The 16,534-nt window shown below is 47.9% G+C and overlaps 1 protein-coding gene across 1 annotated transcript; it reads left to right on the top strand.

The window, feature by feature from the left end:
• The first annotated feature begins 5,358 nt into the window (after nt 1–5,358).
• On the top strand, nt 5,359–10,691 carry LOC311322481 (polyadenylate-binding protein-interacting protein 2B-like). The gene is made up of 4 exons (XM_084454550.1): nt 5,359–5,493; nt 8,641–8,810; nt 9,440–9,613; nt 9,844–10,691. The coding sequence occupies exons 1-4, from the start codon at nt 5,487–5,489 to the stop codon at nt 9,898–9,900; spliced, it is 408 nt and encodes a 135-aa protein (XP_084310676.1). The 5' UTR covers nt 5,359–5,486; the 3' UTR covers nt 9,901–10,691.
• The last annotated feature ends 5,843 nt before the right edge of the window (nt 10,692–16,534 follow it).

The raw sequence follows: 16,534 nt of genomic DNA, 5'->3' as shown, positions 1-16,534 counted from the left end.
CAAGACAGGGTCGTCTACTAGGCCAAGACAGGGTCGTCTACTAGGCCAAGACAGGGCCGTCTACTAGGCCAAGACAGGGTCCTCTACTAGGCCAAGACAGGGTCGTCTACTAGGCCAAGACAGGGTCGTCTACTAGGCCAAGACAGGGCCGTCTACTAGGCCAAGACAGGGTCCTCTACTAGGCCAAGACAGGGTCGTCTACTAGGCCAAGACAGGGTCGTCTACTAGGCCAAGACAGGGTCCTCTACTAGACCAAGACAGGGTCGTCTACTAGGCCAAGACAGGGTCCTCTACTAGGCCAAGACAGGGTCGTCTACTAGGCCAAGACAGGGTCCTCTACTAGGCCAAGACAGGGTCGTCTACTAGGCCAAGACAGGGTCGTCTACTAGGCCAAGACAGGGTCGTCTACTAGGCCAAGACAGGGTCGTCTGCTAGGCCAAGACAGGGTCGTCTGCTAGGCCAAGACAGGGTCGTCTGCTAGGCCAAGACAGGGCCGTCTGCTAGGCCAAGACAGGGTCCTCTACTAGGCCAAGACAGGGTCGTCTACTAGGCCAAGACAGGGTCGTCTACTAGGCCAAGACAGGGTCCTCTACTAGGCCAAGACAGGGTCGTCTACTAGGCCAAGACAGGGTCGTCTACTAGGCCAAGACAGGGTCCTCTACTAGGCCAAGACAGGGTCGTCTACTAGGCCAAGACAGGGTCCTCTACTAGGCCAAGACAGGGTCGTCTACTAGGCCAAGACAGGGTCCTCTACTAGGCCAAGACAGGGTCGTCTACTAGGCCAAGACAGGGTCCTCTACTAGGCCAAGACAGGGTCCTCTACTAGGCCAAGACAGGGTCGTCTACTAGGCCCAGACAGGGTCCTCTACTAGGCCAAGACAGGGTCCTCTACTAGGCCAAGACAGGGTCGTCTACTAGGCCAAGACAGGGTCGTCTACTAGGCCAAGACAGGGTCGTCTACTAGGCCAAGACAGGGTCGTCTACTAGGCCAAGACAGGGTCGTCTACTAGGCCAAGACAGGGTCGTCTACTAGGCCAAGACAGGGTCGTCTACTAGGCCAAGACAGGGTCGTCTACTAGGCCAAGACAGGGTCGTCTACTAGGCCAAGACAGGGTCCTCTACTAGGCCAAGACAGGGTCGTCTACTAGGCCAGGACAGGGTCGTCTACTAGGCCAGGACAGGGTCGTCTACTAGGCCAAGACAGGGTCCTCTACTAGGCCAAGACAGGGTCCTCTACTAGGCCAAGACAGGGTCCTCTACTAGGCCAAGACAGGGTCCTCTACTAGGCCAAGACAGGGTCCTCTACTAGGCCAAGACAGGGTCCTCTACTAGGCCAAGACAGGGTCCTCTACTAGGCCAAGACAGGGTCCTCTACTAGGCCAAGACAGGGTCCTCTACTAGGCCAAGACAGGGTCCTCTACTAGGCCAAGACAGGGTCCTCTACTAGGCCAAGACAGGGTCGTCTACTAGGCCAAGACAGGGTCCTCTACTAGGCCAAGACAGGGTCCTCTACTAGGCCAAGACAGGGTCGTCTACTAGGCCAAGACAGGGTCCTCTACTAGGCCAAGACAGGGTCGTCTACTAGGCCAAGACAGGGTCGTCTGCTAGGCCAAGACAGGGTCCTCTACTAGGCCAAGACAGGGTCCTCTACTAGGCCAAGACAGGGTCCTCTACTAGGCCAAGACAGGGTCGTCTACTAGGCCAAGACAGGGTCGTCTACTAGGCCAAGACAGGGTCGTCTACTAGGCCAAGACAGGGTCGTCTACTAGGCCAAGACAGGGTCGTCTACTAGGCCAAGACAGGGTCGTCTACTAGGCCAAGACAGGGTCGTCTACTAGGCCAAGACAGGGTCGTCTACTAGGCCAGGACAGGGTCGTCTACTAGGCCAGGACAGGGTCGTCTACTAGGCCAAGACAGGGTCCTCTACTAGGCCAAGACAGGGTCCTCTACTAGGCCAAGACAGGGCCGCGGCAGCAGCTTGCTGGAGAGATAGCCTAGCCTAGCCAGCATAGCTAGCGTTACCCACTTGAAAGCTACTTTATACTCCACGACCACGGTGTCCTGCCGGTTTATAACGTTAGTTTAGCTCGCTAGTATTACTATAATTAGATGAACAGGTGATTTAAAAGCTTTAGAGTTAAATAAACACGCTGTGGGACCTTCAGGCCAGGGCGGGCGGCTAGCTAGCTAATGCTAATCTTGGTTAGCTAACGTTAGCTAGCTAGAGCACGGTAGCTTTAGCTAGCTAGCAGCTAGCTAGACGTATTTTTCATAGAAAAGGTCGGACATTTGCTTCGCGTATTCACCATGAACGATACCTGTACTGTGTAGACCTGCTAAATACACTACCTTTCATAAAAATTAGGTTGTTCCGACTGTTTGCTTTGGGATCAGATCAAGCAGAGTCCTCTCTTCAACAGCATAGACTGACCAATCCAACGAGTACGTGTTCAAATCTATCTCTCTTTTTCTACAAGAATAAAAAACATGTATGCATATGCAACCAAAACATGTACAGTATGCATATGAGACCTAACGCTACAACGGACGGGCTGAGTGGCCTGGGATTATTTATTCAAAATGATCCACAGACTAGGCTACCGAGGTGCAGGAGGGGTTTGTCTACCGCCCCCCACAGGTTCAAACTATCACTGAATACCAGCCACATCAACGTGTGGCTGGTTGGTTGGTTGGTTGGTATTATACTGTACACACACACACACACACACACACACACACACACACACACACACACACACACACACACACACACACACACACACACACACATATACATACATATATACAAACAAACAAAAGTCTCAAAAGAGTCTTCGAAGAAAAGGAACACACACAAGCAGCTACCTCAGTGAATAACGCAGAGTTTAGGCCTACCCACCTCGTTTCCTCTCATTGATTAATACAGAAACAGATCAGAAGATATTATGTGAGTGAACTCTCAGCCTCATTTTACAGAGGTGGCTAAACCGAGTTTGCTTGGGTTTTACCCTCCGCTACACCCACCCCTGCATACAATGGGGCATGCTGTACAGTCTCAGGACTACCACAGCCCATCTTCTGGTCATTAGATTGCAATTCAGACCAGCCAGCCCAACCTTCTTGTCAGTTAAACAGCAATCCAGCCTGTCTCCACACACAGAAGTGCCTCACTGTCTTAACAGACCCCTTAATAGAAAAATAGCACCTCCCTCTTGTCTCATTATTCCACACAAATTGATGATTCTCAACAAGTCGCTTGTGTTCAAATCAATCACTCTTTTTCTCCCAGAAGAAGACTTACATCTAGTGGAACGACTGACATTTCATGAACACATTAGGCCATGAATCTGTCTCTCCTTTGCTGATCCCACAGTACATTCAAACCACATCGCCCTGAAGTCAAAGTATTGTGACTGTTATGCTTTTTTCCTCTCTCTTATTTGCATTTGGACCCCATTCCGTGGTTTTAACTGTGAAGGTTCAAAACCACTGCTTCCTTCTCTCCCAACAGTTCAGGAATCCACAGCTGGCAGACCATGAGTGACAACTCCTCTACATTCTCCCCCTCCAGCCTCACCCCCCCCCCCCCCCAACCTCACCTCACCCTCCTCCTCCAGCCTCACCTCCAACCTCACCTCCCCCTCCTCCTCCAACCTCACCTCCAACCTCACCTCCCCCTCCTCCTCCAACCTCACCTCCAACCTCACCCCCCCCCCCCAACCTCACCTCCCCCTCCTCCTCCAGCCTCACCTCCAACCTCACCTCCCCCTCCTCCTCCAACCTCACCTCCAACCTCACCTCCCCCTCCTCCTCCAACCTCACCTCCAACCTCACCTCCCCCTCCTCCTCCAACCTCACCGTCTCATGCCTCATCTGCCTGGAGCGCAGTGCTCCACCCTGTGGTCTTCCTCAGGTAAGACGTCTGCTGAGGTGGAGCTGCATGTCTACAGCTAATCAGCACCTCCAGAGCAGGAGCCAACAATGACATGACTGGTTGGAATGATCAGAGCCTGAATGAATGAGAAATGCTGATCCCAAGGTCGCCTTGCTCCATTCTAATACTAATCCATCTCTAGTTTGTTTGTTTGCTTCCAGACGTCCTTCGTCTTTGCAGGTTACAACAACGCCTCATTCTGTGCCTCCTCCTCCTCCTCAGCTCCTTCTACTGTGTCTCAGTCCTCTGGGCTCTGAGGTGACCAGGCCGGGCGAGGGAGAGAGGAGGGAGGAAGAGAGGAGGGAGGGAGAGAGGAGGGTGGGAGAGAGGAGGGAGGGAGAGAGGAGGGAGGGAGAGAGGAGGGTGCAGCAACCAGATGAAGAGAATAGCTTTCAGAAAGGTTGTGATTATCCGTTACATTACATTACATTACATTACAGTCATTTAGCTGACGCTTTTATTCAAAGCGACTAACAATAATTGCATGTACTGTAATGTAGGAATCCCTGCCCTGCATCGGTCCAAGAGGCCCCTGAGCAGACCAGACAGTCCCTGTTTCCTGGGAGTGAGCAGACCAGACAGTCCCTGTTTCCTGGGAGTGAGCAGACCAGACAGTCCCTGTTTCCTGGGAGTGAGCAGACCAGACAGTCCCCGTTTCCTGGGAGTGAGCAGACCAAACAGTCCCTGTTTCCTGGGAGTGAGCAGACCAGACAGTCCCTGTTTCCTGGGAGTGAGCAGACCAGACAGTCCCTGTTTCCTGGGAGTGAGCAGACCAGACAGTCCCTGTTTCCTGGGGACACGGACAGTCGGCCCCCTGCTTGGGCGGAAGGTGGAGACTGGGCTGTTTTTATGTCATGAGGCAAAAGAGCTGTGCGCACATCCAACCTTAGTAGGCCAGGTTCTGGATCTCAGAGTACATACGTGAGAACATCCAACCTTAGTAGGCCAGGTTCTTGATCTCAGAGTACATACGTGAGGAGAGAGGAAAGGATCCGTACACTGATATCTCCTGGTTCACTTTATTGAAAATATGCAACGTTTCGACCCTTAGGTCTTCATCAGGCAACTTCTACTGTTTTTATGTCATGACAGAGAAGTTTGGGAATGACAAGAAAATGTGGGAGTGCAATGATTTGCCTTGTATATCTGTAATTGTATACAATGTAGGTTGTAATCTAGATATGCAATAAAACCAATCAAAGGCATGATGCATCAACAGTAGGTAGGTCTCTGTTTTTCACATTCCTAAATAAAAAGTTTTATTTCTTGTGTGTATGTGTTTTTCTATCGTATTCTGGGCAGAAAGTGTTCTTTGGACATGTTTGTCAGAGTCAAATCACAAAAGTAAATTTTGTTTTTTGCGTGACCTTTATTTTGAAATCCATGCCAAGACCAACATCGGATATGAGTTTGGTGAAGAGGAAGGAAGTTCAGATGCTAGCAAGATCAACAAGAGCTTCACAGCAAATTAGCTGAAAGTCGACGAATTGTCCCGAAACAGTGGATATAATATAACTATCCGGTTGGTCGTGATAAAAACGTTATTCTAACGATGCCAGGTGCGTTTCAATATCGTAATTGTTGACGACATGTACTTGACACTGCTCTGTTTGGACCCGAATCGTGGTGTAAGTTAGCATAGTTAGCATAGTTAGCCTAGTTAGCATAGCGAGGCTAGTGTGCTAACGAGCTAACGTTCCGTTACCAGCATGTTGCCTACCACGGGCTCCGTCTAATCCCCGGGGGCGGCTTCGCGGAAGGGTCCTGGTTATCATGTTATCCTTGTTGTGCAAATGTAGCATTTTTAAAAGTCATGTGTGCTCGTAGCTAGATCACCCGAACGACAGCTCATAGCGTTTTGTTAGCTGGCCAAGAATAACTGTTTCTGCATTTTGTTACATAATCGTACTCGATTCCAGCATTTAGACGGAGCCCTAGTGAGCTAGCGTGCTAGTTAGCTTCACCCAAAGTTTTCTGCTCGAGGTTTTCTCGCTCGCTAGTGACCCGGATGCTCGAAGGGACACGTTTTCTAAAGTAGCACAAGCGGGCTAACCCGCTAACTCGCTCAGCTAGGGGACACAGAGAGCTAGTCTAGCTCTCCAAGTGAACCAGTTTAACTTTCTAGCGCATATATGCCCTGTTATCAGGCTGTTAGCTGCTATCTGCCCCAACCGCTAGCTACCACGCAGGTAGGCCTCGTGTTGGCTAGTTAGGGTGCGTTCGTTTATAACTAGGAGGTGGCAAATTGCGACTTGCTACTAGGAATGATTAAATAAAACACCGCATGAACTCACACTTCCTCGTCGCAAATTCGGATGTTTCTCCCCCAGTTGCTCGAATGCACTAGATATAACTAGATAACTGTGATATAATGGTATATAGATATAACTAGGTAACTGTGATATAATGGTATATAGATATAACTAGGTAACTGTGATATAATGGTATATAGATATAACTAGGTAACTGTGATATAATGGTATATAGATATAACTAGGTAACTGTGATATAATGGTATATAGATATAACTAGGTAACTGTGATATAATGGTATATAGATATAACTAGGTAACTGTGATATAATGGTATATAGATATAACTAGGTAACTGTGATATAATGGTATATAGATATAACTAGGTAACTGTGATATAATGGTATATAGATATAACTAGGTAACTGTGATATAATGGTATATAGATATAACTAGGTAACTGTGATATATAATGGTATATAGATATAACTAGGTAACTGTGATATAATGATATATAGATATAACTAGGTAACTGATATAATGGTATATAGATATAACTAGGTAACTGTGATATAATGATATATAGATATAACTAGGTAACTGTGATATAATGGTATATAGATATAACTAGGTAACTGTGATATAATGGTATATAGATATAACTAGGTAACTGATATAATGGTATATAGATATAACTAGGTAACTGTGATATAATGGTATATAGATATAACTAGGTAACTGTGATATAATGGTATATAGATATAACTAGGTAACTGATATAATGGTATATAGATATAACTAGGTAACTGTGATATAATGGTATATAGATATAACTAGGTAACTGTGATATAATGGTATATAGATATAACTAGGTAACTGTGATATAATGGTATATAGATATAACTAGGTCACTGTGATATAATGGTATATAGATATAACTAGGTCACTGTGATATAATGGTATATAGATATAACTAGGTCACTGTGATATAATGGTATATAGATATAACTAGGTCACTGTGATATAATGGTATATAGATATAACTAGGTCACTGTGATATAATGGTATATAGATATAACTAGGTCACTGTGATATAATGGTATATAGATATAACTAGGTCACTGTGATATAATGGTATATAGATATAACTAGGTCACTGTGATATAATGGTATATTGATATAACTAGGTAACTGTGATATAATGGTATATAGATATAACTAGGTAACTGATATAATGGTATATAGATATAACTAGGTAACTGTGATATAATGGTATATAGATATAACTAGGTAACTGTGATATAATGGTATATAGATATAACTAGGTAACTGATATAATGGTATATAGATATAACTAGGTAACTGTGATATAATGGTATATTGATATAACTAGGTAACTGTGATATAATGGTATATAGATATAACTAGGTAACTGTGATATAATGGTATATAGATATAACTAGGTAACTGTGATATAATGGTATATAGATATAACTAGGTAACTGTGATATAATGGTATATTGATATAACTAGGTAACTGTGATATAATGATATATAGATATAACTAGGTAACTGTGATATAATGGTATATAGATATAACTAGGTAACTGTGATATAATGGTATATAGATATAACTAGGTAACTGTGATATAATGGTATATAAATATAACTGGGTAACTGTGATATAATGGTATATAGCTCGAATGCACACAGGTCGGAGGTAGGTATTTTGCCACTTCCAACCACAAACGAATGCACCCTTAGTGCCCAAACTGAGCGCTGACGCTACGCAGTTAGCTGGCTAGCCAGTCTTGCTCCACTACATGAGCAGTTTGTTGCTAAAATAACATCAACGTGTCACAGAAGTGAGTATAGAAACATTTAACGTTAGCTAACTATCTAACTAAATTAAGAATAATATGGCTATTATGGGAGTTAGTAGTGACTTAGAATAATATGGCTATTATGGGAGTTAGTAGTGACTTTTATTTTTCTAAAGGTAGTTGGCTATATCACTTGTTGGTAACCTTAATTTGAAGGTGCAACGCAATAGCTATAAATGTGTTTGGATTATTTTATCATTGGTTTGTGTATAACCATTTTAATGTAAGTATGTAACAGGGATGCATATATAATCATATCTATTCAATGTGGAAAAAGTATCAAGTAACTGCGGTCTTATTGGCGGCCAGCCATGTTTCATACTGCTGTTTCAGGTGCGATAAAAACTCACAATGCTGTCACTCAGAGAGAGTGTGTGTGTGTGTGTGTGTGTGTGTGTGTGTGTGTGTGTGTGTGTGTGTGTGTGTGTGTGTGTGTGTGTGTGTGTGTGTGTGTGTGTGTGTGTGTGTTGTCTGTCCATTCTTCTGTCCCTCCATGTCTGTGTGATGTGTGTCTATCTGTGTGTGTGCTATACCAACATCCCTGTGTGTGTCTGTTCCCTCCGTCACTTCAGAGCCAGCAGAGATGAGCAGTCCAGAGATGGCGAAGACCCCTGGCGGGGGAGGCGGCAGCGGGGGACCGGGGGGCAAGGACGAGGGCGTGGCCAAAGGACACAAGGAGGGAGAGTCCAACCCCTTCGCTGAATACATGTGGATGGAGAACGAGGAGGAGTACAACAGACAGGTGGGATGAGAAGAACATGACCTCCTCAGTGGACTAGCTGGATAGGTAAAGATTAGAATAACCATCTCCTCAGTCGACTAGCTGGATAGGTAAAGATTAGAATAACCATCTCCTCAGTCGACTAGCTGGATAGGTAAAGATTAGAATAACCAACTCCTCAGTGGACTAGCTGGATAGGTAAAGATTAGAATAACCATCTCCTCAGTGGACTAGCTGGATAGGTAAAGATTAGAATAACCAACTCCTCAGTGGACTAGCTGGATAGGTAAAGATTAGAATAACCGTCGCTTCAGTGGACTAGCTGGATAGGTAAAGATTAGAATAACCATCTCCTCAGTGGACTAGCTGGATAGGTAAAGATTAGAATAACCGTCGCTTCAGTGGACTAGCTGGATAGGTAAAGATTAGAATAACCATCTCCTCAGTGGACTAGCTGGATAGGTAAAGATTAGTTAATATCTCCTCAGTCGACTAGCTGGATAGGTAAAGATTAGAATAACCATCTCCTCAGTGGACTAGCTGGATAGGTAAAGAAGGGATCATGGGAGAAAGGTGTATTAGCCAGCTGTCAACACACAGATCAATTAGTCTTAACGGTCATGTGTGGACACGGTTGTTGTTCCTCCCAGGTGGAGGAGGAGCTGCTGGAGCAGGAGTTCCTGGAGCGATGCTTCCAGGAGATGCTGGAGGAGGAGGACGAGGACTGGTTCATCCCGTCCAGAGACCTCAACCCCGGGCCGGCGCAGATCCAGCACCAGCTCAACGGACTATCGCTCGCCGACGGCAACCCGGAAGACGTCGTGGTACGTTTTTTTGGCCGAGGCGGAAGAGGAGAAACGAAACGACACTAGTCCCCCGAATCAGCTCCTCATCAGAGGCCTCAAACAAGACTTACTCCAACCGACTTATCCTAAAGTTTGAAAATCAATAACATTTGTACGCTTATATTCTGTACCTCCGCTGTGTTAGTCAAGTCACGTCAGGTGGTGCAAGTAACCTAACCTCTCCGCTCCTCTCTGGTTCTCTCCCGCAGCGCAAGAGCATCTTGAACCCAGAAGCCAAGGAGTTTGTGCCGGGGATGAAATACTAGAACCCCCCCACCCGCCACCAGGGGGCGTCCTCCTAAAGACTGTATGTGGCTGCTGGGCCCGCCCAACGGCTGCTCCTGCACCTGCCTGCTTTTAGGCTGTGCAGGGTGGGGGGGTGGGGGGATATACTCTTCAATAAGCTTTTTATTTCCGTTTTGTTCCTTTGTGGGGAACCGGGCAGTACGGGATGAGGGGATTGGATATGGGGGTGGGGGGGTCATTGTGTAAAGCGTTCCTATTGGGTGGGTGCAGACGGCAGAACAGCCACCACAGACGTTACAGGAGTCGTGTAGAAGAGATTATGGTTCTGTGTTTTGAGCTCTTTTTTTTTTCCCCTTCTCGATCTGCATCATGGAGCAGCGTGAGTCTCCGTGGTGATAAGTGATGGTGGCGATTAGAGGTTTGACCTCTGACCCCTGATCATCGTCATCCCCTTCCTACTCTTTTATTTCCGTTTTTGTTTTGTTTCCCTCTGCGAGGTTGGGTTGGGTTGGGGGGGGGTGATTGATGGGCTGGATGTGTCATAAGTGGGCGGAGCTTACTGTAGGCAGCTTGGAACCTGAGGGATTTTCATGGAAACTATTTTGTTCTACGTTTTTTGTTTTTTAAAAACTTGGCGTTGGAATCCTGTCACAGTGCGCGACTTGCATCATCAAAATCATGACACAAAAAGATAGTATGATGTTGAAATAAAGATCAGGTACCCTCTTGGGCACTCGGGGAGTTTGGTTTGTTATTACATGCTTATTACTGTGTCAGTTCACCTGTTGTGTTCAAGTACTGCTTTCCATAAAAATTGTACACTACAAAATGTAAATCTACTTTCCCATGTTAGTACATACTGTACTGGAGCCCGTTTTGACCAGTGAGGGCTGTATGGCCAAACTACATTTTCTCGGTAGAAATGTTTTTTACATTTCCAGCTTCTTTACTTTTGTTTTTATTTGCTCCAGAGGGACAGTGTACATTCATGAACATGATGCACCCGATCACAGACAGAAGGCTGGTTTCCATCACTAGTTTTCCTGCCACATGTAGCGCTGGGCGTCCTAATGGGAAAAGGTTAGGCTACAGAGCAGTACAGTAATAGAGAACGGTCCCAGAAGCAGTATAGATCCAGATGAGTATCGCAGTGCAATATGTAAATCAATCAATTAAAGCTATTTGTATAGCGCATTTCATACCCAGAGGCAACACAATGCGCTTTACAGAGAACAAGGGAGGTGGGCATACGACCCACTCTACATATTCCAGAGGGAAGCAAAAAAACGGTAATCATCCGGGGGCCAGATAAGTGAGCTAGTGAGTGTAAAGGCATCGTAGATACATCACATCATATTGCACATAATATATTGCTCATTGAGGGCATCAACTATATTGCACGATAAAGATACAGGAGGCAACAACGAATATTACACGTATAAACGCAACATAAACACATAATATATTGCAAAAAATATATATAGAGAGATATAGAGCATAATACTGTTTACCCTGGTTAGACTGAGTGCAGGTTTGGGTGCACTTCAGCCAGCCCTTCCAAGTGTTTTTAAAAAGTGCTAAAAGGAGGGCTTCCCCTATCAAGAGGGTCTAGTAAAGGAGGGCTTCCCCTAACAAGAGGGTCTAGTAAAGGAGGGCTTCCCCTAACAAGAGGGTCTAGTAAAGGAGGGTTCCCCTAACAAGAGGGTCTAGTAAAGGAGGGTTCCCCTAACAAGAGGGTCTAGTAAAGGAGGGTTCCCCTAACAAGAGGGTCTAGTAAAGGAGGGCTTCCCTAACAAGAGGGTCTAGTAAAGGAGGGCTTCCCCTATCAAGAGGGTCTAGTAAAGGAGGGCTTCCCTAACAAGAGGGTCTAGTAAAGGAGGGCTTCCCCTAACCCAAGAGGGTCTAGTAAAGGAAGGCTTCCCCTAACAAGAGGGTCTAGTAAAGGAGGGCTTCCCTAACAAGAGGGTCTAGTAAAGGAGGGCTTCCCCTATCAAGAGGGTCTAGTAAAGGAGGGCTTCCCCTAACAAGAGGGTCTAGTAAAGGAGGGCTTCCCCTAACAAGAGGGTCTAGTAAAGGAGGGCTTCCCTAACAAGAGGGTCTAGTAAAGGAGGGCTTCCCCTATCAAGAGGGTCTAGTAAAGGAGGGCTTCCCTAACAAGAGGGTCTAGTAAAGGAGGGCTTCCCCTAACAAGAGGGTCTAGTAAAGGAGGGCATCCCCTAACAAGAGGGTCTAGTAAAGGAGGGCTTCCCTAACAAGAGGGTCTAGTAAAGGAGGGCTTCCCCTAACAAGAGGGTCTAGTAAAGGAGGGCTTCCCTAACAAGAGGGTCTAGTAAAGGAGGGCTTCCCTAACAAGAGGGTCTAGTAAAGGAGGGCTTCCCCTAACCCAAGAGGGTCTAGTAAAGGAAGGCTTCCCCTAACAAGAGGGTCTAGTAAAGGAGGGCTTCCCTAACAAGAGGGTCTAGTAAAGGAGGGCTTCCCCTATCAAGAGGGTCTAGTAAAGGAGGGCTTCCCCTAACAAGAGGGTCTAGTAAAGGAGGGCTTCCCCTAACAAGAGGGTCTAGTAAAGGAGGGCTTCCCTAACAAGAGGGTCTAGTAAAGGAGGGCTTCCCCTATCAAGAGGGTCTAGTAAAGGAGGGCTTCCCTAACAAGAGGGTCTAGTAAAGGAGGGCTTCCCCTAACAAGAGGGTCTAGTAAAGGAGGGCATCCCCTAACAAGAGGGTCTAGTAAAGGAGGGCTTCCCTAACAAGAGGGTCTAGTAAAGGAGGGCTTCCCCTAACAAGAGGGTCTAGTAAAGGAGGGCTTCCCTAACAAGAGGGTCTAGTAAAGGAGGGCTTCCCCTATCAAGAGGGTCTAGTAAAGGAGGGCTTCCCCTAACAAGAGGGTCTAGTAAAGGAGGGCTTCCCTAACAAGAGGGTCTAGTAAAGGAGGGCTTCCCCTATCAAGAGGGTCTAGTAAAGGAGGGCTTCCCTAACAAGAGGGTCTAGTAAAGGAGGGCTTCCCCTAACAAGAGGGTCTAGTAAAGGAGGGCATCCCCTAACAAGAGGGTCTAGTAAAGGAGGGCTTCCCTAACAAGAGGGTCTAGTAAAGGAGGGCTTCCCCTAACAAGAGGGTCTAGTAAAGGAGGGTTCCCCTAACAAGAGGGTCTAGTAAAGGAGGGCTTCCCTAACAAGAGGGTCTAGTAAAGGAGGGCTTCCCCTAACAAGAGGGTCTAGTAAAGGAGGGTTCCCCTAACAAGAGGGTCTAGTAAAGGAGGGCTTCCCTAACAAGAGGGTCTAGTAAAGGAGGGCTTCCCCTAACAAGAGGGTCTAGTAAAGGAGGGCTTCCCCTAACAAGAGGGTCTAGTAAAGGAGGGCTTCCCCTAACAAGAGGGTCTAGTAAAGGAGGGCTTCCCTAACAAGAGGGTCTAGTAAAGGAGGGCTTCCCTAACAAGAGGGTCTAGTAAAGGAGGGCTTCCCTAACAAGAGGGTCTAGTAAAGGAGGGCTTCCCCTATCAAGAGGGTCTAGTAAAGGAGGGTTCCCCTAACAAGAGGGTCTAGTAAAGGAGGGCTTCCCCTATCAAGAGGGTCTAGTAAAGGAGGGCTTCCCCTATCAAGAGGGTCTAGTAAAGGAGGGCTTCCCTAACAAGAGGGTCTAGTAAAGGAGGGCTTCCCCTATCAAGAGGGTCTAGTAAAGGAGGGCTTCCCCTATCAAGAGGGTCTAGTAAAGGAGGGCTTCCCTAACAAGAGGGTGAGTATAAAAGGAGGGCTTCCCCTAACCCAAGAGGGTCTAGTAAAGGTGGGCATCCCTAACAAGAGGGTCTAGTAAAGGAGGGCTTCCCCTAACAAGAGGGTCTAGTAAAGGAGGGCTTCCCCTAACCCAAGAGGGTCTAGTAAAGGAGGGCTTCCCCTAACAAGAGGGTCTAGTAAAGGAGGGCTTCCCCTATCAAGAGGGTCTAGTAAAGGAGGGCTTCCCCTAACAAGAGGGTCTAGTAAAGGAGGGCTTCCCCTAACAAGAGGGTCTAGTAAAGGTGGGCTTCCCCTAACAAGAGGGTCTAGTAAAGGAGGGTTCCCCTAACAAGAGGGTCTAGTAAAGGAGGGCTTCCCCTAACAAGAGGGTCTAGTAAAGGAGGGTTCCCCTATCAAGAGGGTCTAGTAAAGGAGGGCTTCCCCTAACAAGAGGGTCTAGTAAAGGAGGGCTTCTCTAACAAGAGGGTCTAGTAAAGGAGGGTTCCCCTAACAAGAGGGTCTAGTAAAGGAGGGCTTCCCTAACCCAAGAGGGTCTAGTAAAGGAGGGGTTCCCCTAACAAGAGGGTCTAGTAAAGGAGGGCTTCCCCTAACAAGAGGGTCTAGTAAAGGAGGGCTTCTCTAACAGAAGATGGTGAGTATTTCAGAGGCTGCCACCTTTGACGGACGGAACCGTCTGACCGAAGCTGGTGCCTGAATTGTCGAAGCTCAAGAACATATGTTTGTCCAGGATGTTACAGTGATGATAGGATTGTGGTTTCTTAGATTCAAAGATTTTCAGTGCTTTCTTGTCTGGTGATTCTATGGGTTTGAGTGTAGATGTGAGTGACCAGCTAGTGAGACAGTACACTAACTGTGAGAAGATCATTGCGTTTAAGAATGTCTTGGCTGCGTTCTCTGTCAAGCTATTTCTGTTGTTATTAAACAATTATATACAAGGTTAACTTGCGCCACACACCCTGTGCACACGGCAGTCCCAGCCAGGTGGGGGTTTTATTAATATTTATTAATAAAAAGGTGAGGTAAAACCCATACCTCTGTGAGTTCCGAGTGTGTGTGTGTTAAAATAAAGTGTGGAGAGGAGTGGGGAGGGTAGTCTGGTCCAGCTCAGCAGTGGCTGTAGACTGGGCGGGCCCCGGGCCGCAGCAGGCCTGGGTAGTCCTGGCGGGGAGGAACAGAGACAGTTTAGAGATATTTCATTCTTTCTCTTCTCTTTCTAACCATCTCTATTAGCCTGGCTAACACCTGACTCAAAGTCCCTGAACTACTATTTTGAATATTCTCAAGCAGGGACTACAGACTAGTGAGACTGACTTAAAGATGTTGGGTCTGTAAGACGACAGGTGTGTAGTGGTGACTCACAAAGTGGGCACACTGTAGCAGAAATGATCGTTTTTACATTAGTGGTGTATAAAGAAGTGGGTCTACTGTGGGTCCATCTTTACCCAGATAGCAAGCGGATGTGTAATAAATCTGGGCCATATATGGGCCGGAACTAAGCCACAAGGGCCAGATCTGGCCTGTATATGGCCCAGATCCGCTTGCTATCTGGGTGGTGACTTAATATTAAGATTAAGGTTCCTTCCGTTCATTTTCAGTGTTCAAACTGGGCCCAAAATAAAGACTTGTGAGATTGATCCAAATCTGTATACCTGCCGTGCAGACCTAGGTCAAAATACAATCATTCAAATACCTTCACGTCTTTTTCTGTGCATGACTGTTTTTTTTCCCCCGGCACAGCCGAACCAACGGGCTTGAGCCCGAACACGCCAACCCTGCTCGCCAGACGCTCCGCTGCAGAGCCAGGCCAACGCTAAGCCCCTCCCCCCTTCCAGCTCACCCTGCGGGTGTAGTGCCTCTGGTACTCTGTTCGGGGGGGCCCGTGCGGCTGCTTCTCCGGGCGGGGGGGTGCAGTGGAGGAGGTCCGGGGTGCCAGCCCGCTGGGGGGCTTCCTCTGGCCAGGGACGTAGCGCCCCGGACCCTGATAGCGCTCAGAGTACTCTGACCCCCATGGGTGCCTGGATTGGGGGGGGGGGGGGGGGGGGGGGGTAGATGATAAGATTCCATGTATCAAAGTAAACACTGTGTTTCTATCAAGTGGTAAATGTATCTTGCAGGCTTGCGTGTGCTTGGTGTGTGCGTGTGTGTGTGTGTGTCTGTGTGTGTGTGTGTGCTGTACCAGTTGATGGGGGCCTCTGGGAGGATGCGTGTGGGTCCTCGTACAGTCGGGGGGGAGTCCACGTGTCTGTAGCTCTGGCTGTATGTGGTCACTCCGTCGAATGGCAGCCCTACACACACACGCACACACACACACACACACACACACACACACACACACACACACACACACACACACAGGGACAAAGAGTGCATTCACGATCACTATCTATTCACTGACCACCAGTACGTTAACTAGTCCTCGGGATGCATGAGTTGAAACAGACTTGGTTTGCGTATATGAGAGGGCTGGCAGTGCTGTGAGTCTGTCGCCCCCTAGTGGCGGACCTACCCAGGTGCAGGAGGGCGGACCGCGTGGCGATGCGCTTGTTGAGCTGGCCCTCGTGGCGCGAGGAGTGGCCTAAACCCCCGCGGGAGGCGGAGCCCGACTGCCCTCTCTCGCCCTCGCCACCGCCGATGTCCAGCGGGGGTCCAGCAGAGCCCGTCAGCTCCGCCCCGGCTGCCACGCCCGGCGCCGGCTCTCCCGTAGCCTGGGTCCAGGCCTCCCTCCTGGGCGGGCCGGGGCGGCCGGACTCCGGGGTCTGGGCGGAGCTCTGGGAGAGAGGGGGAGACGCCCGCTTGGGTGCAGCGGAGGAGGAGAAGGAGGAGGTGGGGGTGAGCGCTACGCCACGCGTCCCCTCCCTGGACTCGCCGCCCGGTATCTGGGGCGGGGTCTGGCCCCGCTGGCCTCTCTCTGGAGGAGCTGCCGGTCTCT

This window comes from Borostomias antarcticus, assembly GCF_949987555.1.
Source record: "Borostomias antarcticus genome assembly, chromosome: 20".
Taxonomy (NCBI): Eukaryota; Metazoa; Chordata; class Actinopteri; order Stomiiformes; family Stomiidae; genus Borostomias; species Borostomias antarcticus.
Note: the sequence above shows the minus strand (reverse complement) of the source record. Positions and strands in the feature narration are given on the sequence as shown.

Coding starts and splice junctions, on each gene's coding strand:
- LOC311322481 (XM_084454550.1), top strand. Junction 8,811..9,439: donor AGGAGGAGTACAACAGACAG/GTGGGATGAGAA, acceptor TGTTCCTCCCAG/GTGGAGGAGGAGCTGCTGGA. Junction 9,614..9,843: donor GCAACCCGGAAGACGTCGTG/GTACGTTTTTTT, acceptor TCTCTCCCGCAG/CGCAAGAGCATCTTGAACCC.